This window comes from Myotis davidii, unplaced genomic scaffold (genome assembly GCF_000327345.1).
Source record: "Myotis davidii unplaced genomic scaffold, ASM32734v1 scaffold152, whole genome shotgun sequence".
NCBI classification, from domain to species: Eukaryota; Metazoa; Chordata; class Mammalia; order Chiroptera; family Vespertilionidae; genus Myotis; species Myotis davidii.
This window is the reverse complement of record NW_006283545.1, coordinates 86,387-106,348: the sequence shown is the minus strand read 5'-3', so window position 1 is coordinate 106,348 and position 19,962 is coordinate 86,387. Positions and strand designations below refer to the sequence as shown.

The 19,962-nt window shown below is 40.3% G+C and overlaps 1 protein-coding gene across 1 annotated transcript in view; it reads right to left on the bottom strand.

The window, feature by feature from the left end:
- LNX2 (ligand of numb-protein X 2) overlaps positions 1–19,962 on the bottom strand; it is a 48,261-nt gene that overhangs the window by 21,103 nt on the left and 7,196 nt on the right. The window contains 1 exon segment of the mRNA XM_015564834.1: positions 11,829–12,343. Within this exon segment, the coding sequence (XP_015420320.1) occupies positions 11,829–12,232 (404 nt within the window). The 5' untranslated portion in view covers positions 12,233–12,343.

Sequence of the window (19,962 nt, the reverse complement as noted above, 5' to 3'; positions counted from 1 at the left end):
AAGGTTATACTTCCATTCCCATTAGTCTGGCTCTTCTTATGGAGAAAAAATTACGTGAAACTTACAATATAGTGGCATCATTCTCCGATATAACAATGATTCACATTAGGAAATATACAGTGTAACAGCATACACTATCTTATTAGTAGAAGTATTAGTGTCAGTGGTGGGGCAGCTGTAATAGAAGTAAAATAAAACAATGCATGGTTAAAAGTAAAATAAAACTCAATACATGGTAAGTGCCAGCACAATGACAAGTACTTAATAAAACTCAAATAATATGAGCACCTTAGAAACAAGAAAAATGAGCCCGGCCTGCCATGACTCAGTGGTTGAGAATCAACTGATGAACCAGAAAGTCACAGTTCGATTCCTGGTCAAGGCACACGCCAGGTTGCGGGCTCGGTCCCCACTGTGGGATGTGTAGGAAGCAGTTGATCAATGATTGTCTCTCATCATTGATGTTTCTATCTCTCTCTCCCCCTCCCTTTCTGAAATCAATACAAATATATTTTCAAAAAAGAAAAATGATAAAAATAGTTATGGGTTAAAATATGCAAAAATAATTCAAGTGATGCCAGTGAAAATGGTAGGTTAAGGATACCTGTGAACACTGGCAAAAACTGTTAGACCCAACTATTTCTGAGATCTTGAAATTAGCCAAAGTTCGGTAGCAAGCCAAAGTGCATTTATTAAAGAAAAATGGCTACATTTCAGTACAAACAGTGAGCTCTATGGCATTTGAACTTGCCCCGTTTCCGTCCCCATCTCCTTAGCTCCATAGAAGCCTGGAAAAACAATTGTCCATAATCAGAGTAGGAAGGGTAGACTGGCATGCTTTCAAAGCTCCATTTCTAGATAATTGTCATTAATTGACCTGTTGGTTCCCTGAAAGACCCCACTCACAAGGATGTCTTTTAAGTAACCTGACTTGGAGCTCAGCCAGTAAAATCACACTTTACACTGGGGGCATTCATTGGGGAAAAAAATCAGAGGCAACTGTTTAAGATTGTGGCTGCCTAGGGTGGGCAAAAAAGGCTAATCAAACGTGTTGCTGTTGTTTTTTAACACTAGGGATAGAAATTTCCATAGGGGTTTTGACATGTCCAGGCTGTGTGCATGCATCTGAAATAACAGAGAAGGCACTAAGCTCTCACTTCCGGCTAATCCTGACATTTTGTGAAAACCAGCAATGAAGGCTAAGGAGGAATTGTCTATTGCCTGAGTGTTGAAGATGTGCCCCACAATGAACACAGAGTCCCTCAGAAAGACTTGGGGAATTTATTGGTTATAGGCATTTAAGGAATTATCTGTCTGACCATTAGCTGGCCATAACCTGAGCAAAGATTTTGCAGAATTAGTTTAGAAATGTCACTGAACAAACAGACAACAAACAGCAAAAACAAATCCTGAAAAAGGAAGAAGAATCTGATTTCCAGAGCTTCTATATTACATTATTTAAAATGTCAAGTGTTCAATAAAATTTTTTTAAAACATCCAAAGAAACAAATGAGTATGGCCCCTACACAGGAAAAATAGCAGTCAACAGTAACTGTCCCCAGATATTTGCCTTACCACAACAATGACTTAAATAAAATATAAAAGTGTTCAAAGAACAAAGAAACCATGTCTAAAAACCTAAGGAAAATATCAGATTGTTTTACCAAATAAAAATACCAATCCAGAAATATAAGTTATAATAAAAACCAAATAGAAATGCTGTATTTAAAAAAATGAATAAATGAAATGAAGAACTCACAGCAGATTTGAACAGGCAGAAAAAAGAATTGGTGAACTTGAAGTTAGGTCAATTGAGATTACCAGTCTGAGGAACAGAAAGAAAAAAGCAAATAAAAGAATGGATAGAGTCTCAAGAACCTGTGAGATACTATAAAAAATATTAGATATGTATAATGGGAATGCCACAAGAAGTCAGAGAGAAAGGGGCAGAAAGAATATTTAAACACAAAATGACCAAAATCTTCCCAAGTATGATGAATCTTGAAAGCAGCAAGAGAGAAATATCTCATTACATAGAAGTGGCTCTCAATAAGATTGGTGACTGATTTCTCTTCAGAAACCATGGAAACCAGACGGCATGGATGACATATTCAAACTGCTAAAAAGAAAAAGAAAACACAACAACAAAATCACAAGACTTTCAACCAAAGAGTCTATATCCAGCAAAACTATCCTTCAAAAACAGGAGAACTGAAGACATTTCCAGATAAACAAAAACAAAGATTTTGTTACTAGCAGATCTGCCATACAAGAAATACTAAAGTCTTTCAGATTGATATGAAAGGTATTTAGACAGTAACACAATCCACATGAAAAAATAAACAGCACTGATGAAAGTCACATAGATAAATATGGAAACAGCATAAAAGTATTTTTTTTATAGCTCTTCTTTTGTCCTATCTGGTTTAAAAGACAACAACAAAAAGTAATAATTATAATTCTGTTTTGATAGGTATATAATGCATAAAGATGTATAATTTGTATAAGTATAACAGCACATAGGCAGGAGGAAGGAATGGAGCTATATATGAGTTTTTATATACCAGTGAAATTAAATAGGTATTAATCTGAACTAGACTGTTATAAATTACAATGTTAATTGTAATCCCTAGCACAACCACTAACAAAACAAAATAAACCATACACACACACACACACACACACACAGTTGGTTGGAGCATTGCCCCATATATTAAAAGGTCCAGCGGGTTTGATTCCTAGGCAGGACACATACCTAAGTTATGAGTTTGATCCCTAAAGGGGGGGGAGGATGCGGGAGGCAACTGATTAGTGTTTTACTACACACATCCATGTTTCTTTCTTTCTCTCTCTCTGGAATAAATTAAAAAATGTACATATATGAACAGAAATGACAAAAGAATTAAAATGACATACTAGAAAATATCTAACATAAGAGGGAAAAACTGGAGGAATAGATAAACAAATAAAAATGAGATATAGAAAGTAGCAAAGTGGCAGACATAAATCTTACCTTATCAGTAATTACATCAAATATAAACAAATTAAACACTCCAATCAAAAGTCAGTGATTGGCAGAACAGATTAAAAAGAAAACATGATCAACTATATACTGACTACAAGAGACACACATCAGATTCAAAGACATAAATAGGTAAAAATTAAAAGGAGAAACAAAGATACACCATGCAAATAGTGTCGTTTAAAAAATATATATTTTTATTGATTTCAAAGAGAAAGGGAGAGGGAGAGAAAGATAGAAACATCAATGATGAGAGAGAATCATTGATTGGCTGCATCCTGCACACCCCCTACTGGGGACTGAGCCTTGACTGGAATCGAACCCAGGACCCTTCAGTCCACAGGACTACGCTCTATCCACTGAACCAAACCGGCCAGGGCGCAAATGGTATCTTAAAGAGGACTATGTGGGTATACTAATTTCATACACAATAGACTTTAAGACAAAAATTATTTCTAGTGAAAAGAACATTTTACAATATGAAAGATTCAATTTATTAACAAGTTATGACAATTATAAACATAACCACAACATATCCCTAAGTACATGAAGCAAAAATTATAGAATTGCCCGGCTGGCATGGCTTGGTGGTTGAGCGTCGACCTATGAACCAGGAGGTCCTGGTTCAATTCCTGGTCGGGGCACATACCTGGGTTGTTGGCTGGATACCCATTAGGGGGTGTGTAGGAGGCAGCCAATCAATGGTTCTCTCTCATCATTGATGTTTCTATCTCTCTCCCTCTCTCTTCCTCTCTGAAATCAATAAAAATATTTTTTTTAAATCATAGAATTAAAATAAATAATTCAACAATAGTAATCTAAGATTTCTACTTTCAATAATAGATACAACAACTAGGTATAAAAACAAGAAAAAATAGATTAACCTAACAGATATCTATAAAACACTTCACCCATCAAGAGTGGAATACACATTCTTCTGGGGTAGACATGAAGCATTTTCCAGGATAGACCAAGTGCTAGGCAATAAAAAAGAACCTCAATAAAAATTGAAAGGATTCAGTTGTACATAGCATGTTCTCCAATCACAATTAATTCAAAATGGATCAAAAACCAAAATATAAGAGCTATAACTAAAAAAGTGTTAGGTGTAAATCTTCGTGACCTTGGAGTAGGCAACAGTTTCTTAGATATGACACCAAAGCCAAGAAAACGAAGAAAAAATAGATAAACTGAACTTCATAAAAATTAAACGTGTTTGTCCTTGAAAGGACATAGGAAAGTGAAAAGACAATCGATAGACTGCGAGAAAATATTTAAGAACTGTGTATGTAATAAGGGTCTATAACCAGAATATACATAAAATGCTAGCAACTGACAAAAACACAACTATCCTATATAATAAAGAGATAATATGCAAATTAACCCTCACACCCTCACAAGATGGCTGCCTACAACCAGGCCGGCAGGGGGGTTAGTGAGAGATGACCAAATGACTGAACAAGCAAGCTGTTTGGGGTGACCAGGCCGGCAGGGGGGTTAGTGAGAGACGACCAAATGACTGAACAGTAGGCTGTGTGGGGCAACCAGGCAGGCAGGGGGGGGCCGTGAGGGGCAACCAGCCTGGCAGGGGGGGCAGTTGGGGGTGACCAGGTCAACAGGGGGGGGCCAAGCACCGAAGGGTCATGGATTCCATTCCAAGTCTAAGTTATGTACCTGGGTTGCAGGTTTGATCTCCAGCCCCCAGACAAGGCATATACAGGAGGCAACCAATCAATGTGTCTCTCTCACATCAATGTTTCTTTCTCTCTCCCCCCTCCTTCCCACTTTCTCTAAAAAAAATCAATGGAAGATATATCCTTAGGTGAGGATAAACAATAAACAACAAAAAAACTGAATGATTTGACTTTTTATTAACTGTAAGAACTCTAGATAGTCTGGATACTAGACTCTTATCAGATACATGATTTGCAAATATACGTATCTGTTTTTTACATTATATATGAGAAAAGAATGCTGGTAAGAATGTGCCAAACTCACCCTTGCTGGTTTGGCTCAGTGGATAGAGCTTCGGCCTGAGATTGAAGGGTCAAGGACACATGCCTGGGTTATGGGCTTGATCCCCAGTGAGGGGCATGAAGGATGAAGCCAGTCAATGATTCTCTCTCATCATTAATGTTTTCTATCTCTCTCCCTCTCCCTTCCTCTATGAAGTCAATAAAAATATATTTTTTAAAATGTGCCAAACTCAAACTTTCCTCCAAGCTAAAATGTGAAAGTAAAAGAGCAATCTTGCCTCAGCCTATCCTGACCCATAAAGACTTCAAAACCATTGGACGAATCCTGGCTATTGTGGCTCAGTAGATAGAGCATTGGCCCATGCACTGAAGGGTCCCTGGTTGGGTTCCTAGTCAAGGGCATGTATTTGGGTTGCAGGTTCATCTCTGGTCCCAGTGGAGGAGCGTGTGGGAGGCAACCAATTGATGTGTTTCTCTCACACTGACGTTTCTTTCTCTTTCGCGCTCTCTCTCTCTCTCTCTCTCTCTCTCTCTTTCTCTCTCTCTCTCTTCCCCCACCCCCACCCACACCCATCCCTACTTCCCTTGAACTCTCTCTAAAAATATCAATAAAAAAATATCCTAGGGTAAGGATTAACAAAACAAAAACACCATTTGATGACCTAGGAAAGGTCTCAGCATGGAAAAAGACTTCTTTAAAGGTTTTCTCAATAGTGTACACACTTTTTACCAGACTGTTAAATTGTTACGATTTTTAAAGAGGAAAATAAAGTGGTCCTGAACCTTGTCATAAACTAGACACAATGCTCAATTTAACAACAACAAAATATTTACAATTCCCATAAGCTTTACATGTTAAACTGTTGAGGGTGAGGCAGGAGTGAGGGGTAAAGCAGGGGAGGAGGGATGTTTTATAGTTGATGGTGTTTGGCAGAATTTCACAAAGGAATTACTAAAATGTAATATGCTTAGTACAATATACAGAATATTTCTTAAAAGCTTTAAGTCTCCTTTCAAAGATGGGCACTTTTTCATGTCTTAAAATTCTTCATTGCTTTACTAAATATAATCTGTTAATAACTAGTAATTTTATTTAAAAACACATTCATCTTCCATAAATATTTTACTTTCAGTTGTAGCTGAAAAGTCAGTGGGCCAAATCCTAAAAATTCAAGAACAAAGATACATGATATCGTAACTTTTATACAATGAATCACTTGCTGGGGATAAAATTCTATGCACATTCCATTGATTTTTAGAGAAAAAAGAGTGAGAGAGAGAAAGAGAGAGAGAGAGAGAGAGAAAGAGAGAGAGAGAAGGAGAAAGAGAGAGAGGAAGAGAAACAATGTGAGAGAGACACATCGATTGGTTGCCTTCTGCACTCACCCTGAACAGGGGCTGGGGATTGAACCTGCAACCCAGGTACGTGCCCTTGACCAGGAGCTGAACCCATGAGCCTTTGGTGCATGGGACAACGCTCTATCCAATGAGCCACACTGATAAGGGCTAAAATTCTATTCATTTCAATGAAACTTATCAATTCTTAACAAATGAGTGAGAGGTTTTCAGAGATGAGCCACAGTCATAATCTTATTCTGTGCCTCATGACATCACTTTTGTCACTGTGTGTGTTAGTTTTAAAACATGGCTATCATCACAAATTGAAGCCTCTTCTTGCATCTAGGAGGACTGCTTCAAATAAAGTAGAGATGGTGTGTGGCTTCAAGGCTAAATCATACAAAGCCATGCAGCTTCTGCCTTATTCAATGGAACACTGAGCATCATGTAAGAACTTGACATACAGCGAGGCCTCCACGCCGGAGAGGCTACCGTTAGGCTCTGCAGCTGACAAGTCCTAGCTGAGCCTCGCTGCTGGTTATCTCCATCCAGGTGCCAGATGTGAATAAAGAAGACATCCTGGAAGTAGCTTCTCCAGTTCCAACTGTTGCAGTACCTGTCTTTGAGTTCTTCCAAGCTGTGGCCTAGATATACTAACGTAATAAAGACAAGCCATAGCTGTGGCGTCCTGTCTGAATCCGACTCACAGAATCCCTGAGCAGAACCAAATACTTGTTTTATGTCAGTGTATTTGGGGTGGTTAGTTTCTCAGCAATGGATAACCAGAACATAAGTAACAATTTAACTGGACAAACATTAGGTGAGTGGCAACTTTGCACAAGGGAATTCAAAGACTGCTAAAGACATGGTCCTTGCCTTGAACGAATTTACAACCCAGAAGTAGACTCTAACCTGCCATCGTTTACAGACTGTTCAACAATTAACAGTATCTGGCACACAGTAGATAATATTTACTGAATGAACAAATGAACTAAATATTAATTAGTACTGAGTGTTGGATAATAACCATTTCTACTTAAATTTCAACTTATTTATTTTTAATCCTCGGCCGAAGATATTTTTCCGTTGATTTTCAGAGAGTGGAAGAGAGAGGGAAAGACAGAGAGAAATATTGGTGTGAGAGAAAGACATCAATTGGTTGCCTCCTGAACGAATCCGACCAAGGCCTGGGCCAGGGAGGAACCTGCAACTGAGGTATGTGCCCTTGACCGGAATTGAACCCAGAACCCTTCAGTCCGCAGGCCAACACTCTATCCACTGAGCCAAACTAGCTAGGGCTGAATTTCAACATTTTTAATTGAGAAACTACTGAAAGATCAGGCTGTTAATCACACAGATGTTCAAATGGGATATAAAAATTCTATTTTATAATTTACCATTTTTTATTTTTAATAATTAATAGTTACTCTTAGGTGTTTATATCAATCAAATCACCCACCTTCACAAAACGTACATATTTTTCAAATTATCTTTCACAATATAGGCCTAAGACACTTTGGAAATTATTAAATTAGTAGCTCAAATATTAATAAGCACACTGGAAAATAGAACTTTAAACTAGACATAACTGCTTGGACTTTATCTACCTATAAATGAAAGAAGATTTTGCAATATTTCAACTATACACAGGCATGCCTCAGAGATATGTGGGTTTGGTTCCAGACCACCACAATAAAGCAAGTCTCACAATAAAGTGAGTTGTAATCGTTTTGCTGGTGGAGGATTTGCCTTCAATTTGTGAAAACAAAAAACCTTGTAGCATCTGTAAAGCACAATAAAGCAACACGCAATAAAACGAGGTATGCCTGTATTAAATTATTGTATGTATTATAGTTAAGTGAATATTCCTAACAACGTTTCCCGCCCAGTGTGGGTCAGTGGATGAGCATCAACCTATGAACCAGGAGATTCCTGTTCAGGGCACATGCTGGGTTGTAGGCTCAATCTCCAGTAGGGGGCGTGCAGGAGGCAACCAATTGATTCTCTCATCACGGATGTTTCCCTCTCTCCCTCTCCCTTCCTCTTTCTGAAATCAACACTCAAAATACGTTTTAAAAAAATTTATATTTTAAAAAAATTACTAACAATTTTAACATATTTTTAAAAAATTTACTAACAATGTGAAATTTTTATCTCACTGCTATCAAAATAATTAGTAACTGAACTGAGACTCTGCTTAGTTCCTCTAACATCCCATAACTGATGTTCATAAAAGAACTACAAAAGAACCAATTCCCGAAAAAGAACAGTTCTACTGAGAGAAATAAGAAAATCCTAACATATTCTTCAACCTCAGCTGTACCTAGGCCTGACCCAGACTAGCATATTAAAAAGTTTGGTGTCTATTTCCAGGAGGTCTGTTAGCATGTTCGGGTACCCTGCCTTTTGTAGACTGAAGATGCACAAAAACCTAAGGCTACAGCGTTTTTAAAAGCTTATATATCTATCCTATCCTTTTTCTTAACCCGTTTTTAATACAGCTTAGATTTAAGTAATAAATCTTCATGTTTCTGATATTTTAAAAATAACATTCTTCCTCATTTTTAAAATTATTCCTAAAGGGTGCACTCATTTTATAACACTGGTATTAGGAACAGAACGAACATGTATATTCCCATGGGTAGAAAACATTTACTACCACATAGCAGTAGAGAACATGATTTAACCTGTGGAAAAGTCAGATGGCATATCAGAATGGTAAAGAAGAATATGGAAGTTTTAGTCTAACTATATTATTAACTACCACTCTATATTTGTGACCCAGTTTCCTGATTTATAAAGTGAGGAGATTAGATTAATATCTTAAAATTCTATGATTTTATGTGTGAATATAATGACAAGCTATTCTACTAGTATGCCAGATTTATACTATTTCTAAATCTACTCTAGACGGTAAGGCAAAAGTAGATTTATAGTTTTAAGTGCATGAAACAGTTTATTCTTTTATTATTATTTACTAGAGGCCCAGTGCACAAAATTCATGCACGGGGTGGGGGTGGGGGTGCGTTGCCTCAGCCCAGCCTGCACCCTCTCCCAATCCGGGACCCCTCGGGGGATGTCCGGCAGTCGGACATCCCTCTCACATCCAGGACTGCTGGCTCCTAATCGCTCACCTGCCTGCCTGCCTGATCACCACTAAACCACTCCCCTGCCAGTCTGATTGATGCCTAACTACGCCGCTGTCATTTGGTCATCCCTCACTAACCCCCCGGCCGAACTGGTTGCCCCATGCAGCTTGCTGTTCAGTCATTTGGTTGTCCCTCACTAACCCCACTGCCGGCCTGGTTGCCCCACTCTGCCTGTTCGGTCGCCCGTTCGGTTGTTTCGGATGCGACGGCCCCTGGCTTTTTATGTATATAGATATAGATCAACTAGAGGCACAGTGCACGAATTCGTGTATGAGTGGGGTCCGGCTGGCCCAGCCCCAATCGGGGTGAATTAGGGTCAGGCCTGTTGGGAGGAGATAGTGGGAGGTTGACCGGCTGGCCCGCCCTGGTTGGGGCCCGATCAGGGCAGAGCCGGCTGGGGGGAGGGCCACAGGCAATTGGCTGGTAGGCCCCACCCCCAATTGGGGTCGGGGGCCGATTGGGGGTCAGAGGCCAGGAAGGGGCTGTGGGAGGTTGGACGGCCAACCCCACCCCCAATTGGTGTGTGGGGGACTATTGCGGGCAGAGGTGTCTGGGGAGAGGGGCCACAAGCTGATGGGGTGGTGGGTGCTGATCAGTGGTGGGGCCGGCGGTGGGGAGGGGCTGTGGGTGGTGGGTTGGCTGGCTGCGCCAAATGGGGTGGGAGACCTGCCCCCTATTGGGGTTGGGGGGCAATCAGGGAGGGGCCCGCTGGGTGGCGGGGGCTGCGGACCAATCAGGGTAGTGGTGGCTCATGGGGAGTGGGGCCAGCTGGGGGAAAGGGCTGTGGTGGTCGGGGGGAGGGTTTGGCCAGCTGCCCGCCCTTGATCAGGGTGGGAGAGGCCAATCAGGGGCAGGGCTGGCTGGAGGGAGGGGCCACTAAAGGTTGGCTGGCTGGCCCCAGCCCGATTGGGCCAGTTTGCTGGCCACAGTGGGCGTCATAGTGACCAGTCATTCCAGTCATTATGGCGTTCTGGTCGCTGGCTTTTTATATATACTAGAGGCCCAGCGTGCACAACATCATGTCCGAGTAGCTCGCTTCCACTTGCCTCAGCTGGCCACCCTGCCTTGGCCACTCCTAGTTCTCCCGGCCCTCCGCTGCTCATAGCTCTCCGCCGCTAATAGCTCCCGCCCTGCCCTGCCCTACTCGCCACGAAAGTCGCTGCTCATTTGGTCATGACGGCATTATGCCTGACAGCCACAGGCCTTTTATGTAAGAGATAGATTACTGTATTATTTTCCATACAAACAACTGTAAACTTACTTCTGCCCTACCCTGTATTGTACTATACATTGTTTTCACATAACTTAAAATTATTCCAGCTTTACACCACACAAGTGACTTAAATTTAGAAATGAATACATTTTTTTCTGTCACTTTATGTGATTCTACCTACTTAAGACATGAGATGGATTTTATTCCTTCCTAAGGGTATAAAGATCAAGAATTTACCAAAGAAAAATTATAAATCTCACTAAATAACCAGCTAACTAAATTACCTAACTTTTTAAAAAGTTTTCATTAGGACAAAAATAAAACCTAAACGTTTTAAAATTTCCAACCCCTAGTTCTTATTCAGACTAGTCCCTAAATGCATAATCTTTTCTTTTTTAAAAAAATACCCCTCACCCAAGGATATGTTTATTGATTTTTAGAGAGAGGAAGTGGGGAGGTGGGGAGAGAAACATCGATCAGTTGCCTCCCATATGTGCCCTGACCGGGGATTGAGCCTGCAACCTTTTGGAATATGGGACAATGCTCCAACCAACTATACCACCAGACCAGGGCTGAACACAGAATCTTTGTAAGATCTTGGGCAAATAAAATCGTATGTACCATTTTCCATATTACAACAAATCTATCATTTTCATTGGCTACATAATATCCCACTGAGTTTATGTAATTTTAACTCTTCCTCTACTGTTAATTAGATTGAGTCCAATTTACTGAACTATGCACAATGTTGCAATGAACACCCTTATATGCAATCTTTCCTTTTTTTTGGATTATCTGGATAAAAGGATATTTACATTTACAGTTTTTTAAACGTCTTGCAAAAGAGTCTATCATTATATCCTGCTACCCATATAAATAAATATAGCAGCTTCATAATTTTACCAGCAAAAATATTAATAGGTATACAATGGTACTTCCTCACCATAGTTTTTGTATTCATGTTTTTTTTATAAATACTGATATTCCATACAACTTACTCATTTTTGTATCTCTTGTATTTTATTTGTCCATTTACTTATTGATGCCTTTGTATTCTTTTAATCAATTTTTTGAACAGGCATTTTATAAAACCTAGAGTCACTTTTCTTTCTTTCATATTTTTTACTTACCTGTTTTTAAGATGTGCCTCCAGATCACAGCGCTGCATTACATCTTGGCACACTGAAGAAAAAGGACATGCAACTAATAATTTGTCCAGAAGTTTATGAACTAGAATACTAGACTTCTTACACAACTTAAAGTGAAGTCTTTTTCTGTCCAAAGGACAGAAATCTTTCTCTTGTAAGAAGTTTCTGAGGCACTTGCAGCAGAATGTGTGTCCACAGGGGGTATCTAATGGCTGCAATAGAGGCTGAAGGCAAATATGGCAGACCAGGTCATCATCCACTTCATTCTGGTAATTGTACAAGTGATTTTCTCTTGTCCAGTGCTGCTGACCACATTCAAAACACAGAGGATTGAAGGACGAGGAGGTGTGTTCCACCGATACCATCTCATCACTTGTTGTTCCCATTTTGAATCAACTGAAGCAGTTTCTGTATATTCACACATTGGATTTCTACTTCCACATCAGGTCTGGTTTCCTTTAATAGATAGTGATGTATTTGACTAAAACCAAGGGTTTCTAGATTAACAAAACAAACAAACAAAAAGTAATTAACACCCACCAAGAGAGGCTAAAAGTATTAATATAATATTACCAGTTAACTTATTTTTTAGTAAAATATTAAAATTTAGGTCATGTTGGACTTAGAGTAAAGATGGTGAAGTAGAATGTCAACTGTAATTGAAAAATATTATAATTTTCAAAAACAGTAAAAAATATTAAAAAGAAATCACAGTAACATTTAGAACAGGTAACAAATTAGTCATAAAACATAAAAATGTAATTAATTTGCTAGTTGGGTAAGAATGAATTACACCGCTAAGTTCTCAGTAAAAAAAAAATTGTGATTAAAAGCAAAGATGTCATATACTATATGACGTGGCATAAGAAACAATCAATTTGTTTTATTTACTAACTGAAATCCACAACTACTTCACTGCTCAATGATTGTTTTAAAGACCATTAATCTACAGAGTATGTAATCTAATTTGAGGTATACTACGTAATACATTTGCTCAGGCAATCCCAATCATGGTTCTTTGCTACTGACTGATTTTATGCATTTATAAGACTACATCAAAGATTGCATCTCTAAACGTAGTTTCAAAGGTAATTCAGTGTATGTTTAAAAAATGGCCTTTGCTCCACACTATGGGGAGAAATGGATTTCAAAATATCTATGATTTGAATATTCTCTCTATATATAACATAGATTATACAAAGATAAATATTCATAGCATATATGCAACCGCCATAAAATACAATGCTATTTAATGCCATTTAAAAAAAACACCCTTATGTAATTCAATTAAACAGATAATGTTATAAATTTCAATTCCACCTCATATTATTCAATTATCCCATTTGTCCTGGCTTGCTCAGAGCAGCAGCAGCAGTGTGTGTGTGTGTGTGTGTGTGTGTGTGTGTGTGCGCGCGCGCGCATGCGCATGTGTGCAGATGTGTGTACATGCACACATCCCCTCCAACACAATGCTCTTAAAAAAGCCTACACCAATTTAGTGTAGGCTCCCCTTAGGTGCAGTTTCCAGATTCCTGCCGCTGGAGCACCAGGGGTTAAAAAGTCAACACTAAAGGCAGCAGCCGTCTCTATTCATTTTTCTGTACATATTTACAGTGTCTAGTATGTGCCAAACATTGGACAAGGGCAGAGAAGTAGGGAGAGGACAGTTAAGCAAACCAACTATTAAAATTCAATGTAATAAGTACTCTGAGAAAGTTATGCTCAGGATGCTATGTGGATATGGAGAAAAGGGAGGAGAACTGGCATCTAATTTAGTTTAGTTTTGAGGCCAGAAATACTTTCAAAAGGAGAAAAAATATGCACTGCTGGGTTGTGACAGGAAGCATTAACCCAAGAGAAAAATGCACAAGGGCATCTTAATGCTAAGTCACAGGAGCTTGAGAGTGCACATATATTCAGGGAATATGGAGCAGATCAAGACCTCTGAGGCAAAGAACATGTACTTGGCCCTTGGGGCAGAGTAATTATAAGACTCAGTGTCCCTGCTCCAAGAACAAAAAGAGTAGGACACTAAGCTAATGACTCTAGCATTTGTTTCAATAATAAAATTCTCCTCTAACTATCTATAATAATAAAAGCATAATATGCTAATTAGACTGGACAGCCAAATGACCTTCCGGATGTCATTCCAGATGTCCTCCCAAATGAAGCCGTAGCAGCAGGGGCCAAGGCAGAGGCGGTGAGGGGCGATCAGGCAGGCAGAGTGGTTAGGGGCAATCAAGCAGGCAGGCAAGTGGTTAGGGGTGATCAGGCAGGCAGGCGAGTAGTTAAGGGCAAACAGGCAGGCAGGCAGACAGAGTGGTTAGGGGTGATTGGGTGGGCAGACAGGCAGAAGTGGTTAGGGGCAATCAGGCAGGCAGGCGAGCAGTTAGGGTGATCAGGCAGGGAGGCAAAGTGGCTAGGGGAAATCAGGAAGGTGAATAGTTAGGAGCCAGCTGTCTCAGATTGCGAGAGGGATGTCCCCCAAGAGGTCCCGGATTGCAAGAGGGTGCAGGCCGGGCTGAGGGACTCCCTCCTCCCCCCGTGCATGAATTTCATGCACTGGACCTCTAGTGTATATATACTTGCTACTTTACTTATCTGACATATTTATTAGAAAAACAACACTAACTCTTAATTATCCCAGGGAGTAAAGGGACACAGAAAAGCACTGATTGAGTAGTTAGAGGCCTGGGTTCAAAATCTGGCTGTCACTCACTAGCAATGTGACATGATAATGTGGCACAGCACTTAAATATCTATAAGCTTCAACTTCCTCATGTGCAAAAGTGAAAATAGTAAGACTGTGAAGCTAAAAATGTTACACAGCCAGGAAAACATTTTACAAAGTACAAAGACTCACTGTACAAATTTATGACTAGATTATTGATTATAAAGGATCCTATCTAATAAAGAGGGAATATGCAAATTGACCATCATACCATAACAAGATGGCTGCGCCCACAGTGCAGGCAGAGATTCTGTAACACAAGATGGCTGCACCCACAGCAGAGGCTGAGTTCCCGTAACGAACCCTAATGAGCAATCAGGTAATGAGCCTTAACGAGCAATCAGCAGGGATCTGAGGCTGCGTGGCACTGGGCCAGGGCAGGGGTGCACCCCCTGCCTGGTGGGGCTTGACAAGGGACCTCAGGCCTCACCCCCTCCCCAGCAAGCCTTGATGGGGGACCTCAGGGCGCACCCCCTACCTGGCGGTGCTTGATGGGGGACCTCAGGCCACAACCTCCACCCCGGTGCCGGGCTGGGAGACCTCAGGCCATGCACCCTGCCCTGGTGCCGGGTCGTGGGATCTGAGGCTGCGCCCCCTGCCTGGTGGGGTTTGATGGGGGACCTCAGGCCATGCCCCCTGGCCCGGGCCAGGGGACCTCAAGGCACGGCCCCCCAGCCTGGGCTGGGGGACCTGAGGCCATGCCTCCTGCCCTGGCGCCGGGCCAGGCGACCTGAGGCTGCGCTCCCCCAACCGGCAGGGCTTGACGAGGGTAGGGCTGGCTGGGTCTGGGTCTCTTGCGATTTCAAGGTGCACATGGGTGGGCGGGTACTTGACTCTGGTTACCATGGCATGTCCCAGACTCTGACAGGAGGAAGATTTTCATATACATTTTACTAATTTTCTTACATCTCTGACACTTCTATTCTAGAGAAAGGGCAAATAGCAATATTAAAATATTTCCTCCAATTAATTCCCTTTTAATGTGCACGAATTTTGTGCACCGGGTCACCAGTGATGTAGATAAGAACGGACAACAGACAAACTGGATTGCTGGACGGCCCAAGCTCCTCCTACTAGACTGGTCTCAGGAGGCCTGGATTAGATTCTTAGCTCTGGGACTAATAGCCAGGCCAAGCAGCCCAGCACTCCACCTCTCTAGTCTCCCACTATCTTAACCGAGGCTAAACTAGATCAACTCTAAAGTTACTTACAGGGCCCATGATTCTTCTTCCCTCCAAAACAGAACAAACATTTTCCCTTTACTATTATTCAGCATTGTGATTACTATAAAAATGATCTCAATCCAAAGCTTATCAGGAGGGTTTCTTTTGAGTATTTCTTTTTTGTTTGTTTGATCTTCAAAGTACTGGACTCCAAATATTCTGACCTGAAAATTTCCATTTTCACAGGCAAGTGTATGTAGAAGAGAGTAGTGCTAGATATACAAATGAACATCTCTGAATTTTTATTATGGTAGTATGATATAAGATACTACAATGCTGTAAGACAAAAATAACTTTCTTTCCTGGTTCCCAGATAAGATGCTGATACTTTATTCTAAAGGACTAATATGGTTGGTTGGTTTGCGTTTCCTTTCTTTAAGGCAAGCACAGTAATTGTTAGTAATATAGATAGATGGTTTTAGATGGCAGATTTTGCTCCAGAGCCCATCTTACATGTGTCCATAAAAACCCTAAAGCTACAGAAAAAGAACAAACTTTTTAGTCTTATTTCCCTCCTTAAATGCAAAGATATCCACAGGACATTGCTATTCTGTGATCAAAACTACACAATAAAATAAATGAAGTGGAATCCAGTCAGGATGGCTTTATGGTGATGGTATTGCTAATAGTTAAGATTCTCAGCCCTAGCTGGTTTGGCTCAGCGGATAGAGCGTCAGCCTGCAGACTGGAGGATCCCGGGTTTGACTCCAGCCAAGGGCACATGCCTAGGTTGCGGGCTCATCCCCAGTGGGGGGCGTACAGGAGGCAGCCGATCGGTGATTCTCTCTCATCTTTAATGTTTCTATCTCTCCTTCTCTCCCCCTTCCCCTCTGAAATCAATAAAAATATATTAAAAAAAAAGATTTGCAGACTTCATTATCTTAACTATGGACAAGATATAGGAAGTTTACATGGTGCAGCTTTTCAAGCCAATCAGTGACACCAATAATTAAAACAACATGTATTAAGATGCTCAATTTTTTTCAGTTGTAACTTAATATACATAAAAATTATGAGATAAAGAATGATCGTTTATCAATGACTAGGCAAGATCTCTGCTTTCTCAAGATTAGTCTAAGGAGATATTAGCATCATGGAAAGGAACCAAAGCCTTGGTATTTATCCACAATAATTCTCATGTTGCCAGAGGCCCTTGTAATTTATTAAAATGAGTTGTTTGAGTTACATATAGTTCTAATGCTAGAAAATCATCAGAAATATAAAGATGTTGTACTATATTAAACCTTTAGGATGGTTAACAAAGCACCCCAAATTTTATTAGTTTCCCATGCTGCAGAAACTGATCGATTCAAACAAAATCCCAGGTTTTATGTTACGTAGTTACTACCTGCCTTTTTGAAATTTCCACTAGGAAACTTTAACAAACTAAATATATTCAAATCAAACTAATTATTATTCTTCCTAACCTTCAAACCTGACCTCCTATTCATTCTCTATCCTCTTCCTTGCCATCTATCCATCCATCCATCCATCCACCCACCCACATTGTTGAGAATCTATGTGCAAAGAAAAAGAAAGCAAGAAAGGGAAGACAGAGTACTGGTAGAAGGATAGCTTTTTAAATAGGGTGGATTAGAGAAAAACTGACTGAAGGTGGCACTTGAGTAAAAACCAAAAGAAAGTAACTAGAAAGCCACATAGGTATCTGGTGTAAAAATGCTTGTTATAGAGAAATGAATTAAGCATAAAGGCCTTGAGATGAAAATATGGCTGGTGTGTTCAACGAACAGTAAAGAGGCCAGTGTTGATGAAATAAACAAAGCAAAAAGGACAGATAAGAATGGTAACTGGGGCTAACTAATTCTTGTAGGTTTCATTGAACTTTGGCTTTTATTCTGAGGAAGAATCAACAGGATTATTCTGGCTGCTATGTTGAGATTACCCTGAAGTGGCCCACAGTAGAAACAATATTTCACCTAGTGAAATATTCCAAGCAGGAGGTGATGATTGAGCCAGGGTGAACACAGTTGAGATAGTAACAAGTGACTCAATTCTGGATATATTTTGAAGGTAGACCAATATAATTTGCTGATGAATTTTGCATGGGTTGATGGTGGTGTAAGAAGTCAGGTATGACTCCTAAGTTTTAGGTCTCAACTAGAAAGATAAAATTAACATAATCAAGATGCAAAAGTCTGCAAGAGAGTAGGCTGAATGAGCATGCTAAAGTTTTTTAAAAAAATATATTTTTGTTGATTGCAAAGAGGAAGGAAGAGAGATAGAGAGAAACATCAATGATGAGAGAGAATCATTGACCGGCTGCCTCCTGCATGCTCACTACTGAGGATTGAGTCTGCAACCAGGGCATGTGCCCTGATGGGGAACTGAACTGGGAACTCCTGGTTCATAGGTCAGTGCTCAACCACTGAGCAACACCAGCTGGGCTGAGCATACTCAAGTTTGAACATGTTAAATTTGAAATGTTTATTAGACCTCCACGTAAAGACACCAGATAGGCATAAGCAAATCAAGGGAGAGGACCGCCTGAAGATATAAATTTATGAAGCCTGGGTGTATACTGTAGATAGTATGAAAAGACATTAGATCACCAAAGGAGAATAGATGAGTATAAGTAGAATAGAGAAGGGGTCTAGAACTGAACCTTGGGACATTTCAACATTACGATAGCTAGGGGATAGGAAGGAGCCAAACTGAGGAGGAGTGTAATTGTGGTAGGAAGAAAATTAGGAGAGTACGTTGTGGAGAAACCAAATAAAGTGTTTTAAGCAGTAGGGAATGATTAACTGTGTCAAATACTGCAGGAAAGGAAAATACGATTAGGACTGAGAATTAAACATTGAATTTAGCACATGGAATTCAACAGTGACCTTAATACAGAGTTTGGGTGGAATGGTGAGAGCAAAACCTTTTTGCAAAGAGTTCAAAAGAGAACTGGAAGAGGGGGATTAAATGAATTAATTCTTGTAAAATTATGCCTTATAGAAAGGGGAAAATTTGTATTCTGAGAGGAATTGAGATTATCAGAGGTGATAGCCCCCCTCACCCATTTAACAAAACAAAAACACGTCTCACCCCCATCTGTACAAGTTTATAATTTGTATCTATACACCTCCTTCATTTCTTCTTCCATCAGACCTCTTCCTCTCCTATCCAAAGGCTAATTTCTCCTTTGCCAGGGCTCAATATCCAACCCCTTTGGCAACTATTGTCATTTATCTCATCTTTCTCCAACCTCACCCTAATTTTTCCCCTATACATAAAAAAGTTCAGTCTCAACAATTTTAAAAATGAAAATAAAATATTCTTCTACAATTATTACCATTTCCCCCATTTCCATTTCACCTTCAATATTTTTGAAATATAAAACAATGCTTGCAGTCTCTAATTTCTAGGTGTCAGAAATTTCCATCAGCCACTGAGACTGGTTCTATTGTGGTCATAAATGTCTAACTGCCAAATGTAATAGTCACTTCTCAGTTCCAAATTCTATTTTACTTCTTTGCAATATCACGACCTCTTTCCTTGAAACGCTGATCCCTTGGCTTAAATTGTACCACTTTATTCCAGTTCTCATCCTACTTTTCACTCTTGTAATGGCAAATTCTAAAAAAGTTAAAATGTTGGGCCAAAGTGAGAGGAAGGCTTTTGATTTACCACTTTACTAAACTGCCCTCCAAATGGTGAACAAAAGTTTGACTCCTACTAGTAATGTATAAGTATGCTAACTTTTCCCAAATTGTTCTAATCCTAGTTAATTTTACTATTTTCAATATTTATAAGTCTGACAGTTGAAAATACAAAAGGAACATTTCATTTTTCTTTAATTTGAATTTTTTATTCTAGCTAAGTTAAATATATAATTATTATCCTACTAGGGGTCCGGTGCACGAAATTCGTGCACTGGGTGTGTGTGTGGGGGGGAGGGGAGAGTGTGTCACTCAGCCCAGCCTGCCCCCTCTCACATACTGGGAGCCCTCAGGCGTTGACCCCCATCACCCTCCAATCGCAGGATCGGCCCCTTGCCCAGGCCTGACGCCTCCGCCAGAGGTGTCAGGCTTGGACAGGGGACCCCCATCTCCCCCCGATCACTGGCTCTGGCCCCCGCCCAGGCCTGAGGCCTCTGGCCCAGGAATCATGCCTGGGCAGGGGACCCCCATCTCCCTCTGATCGCTTGCTCCAC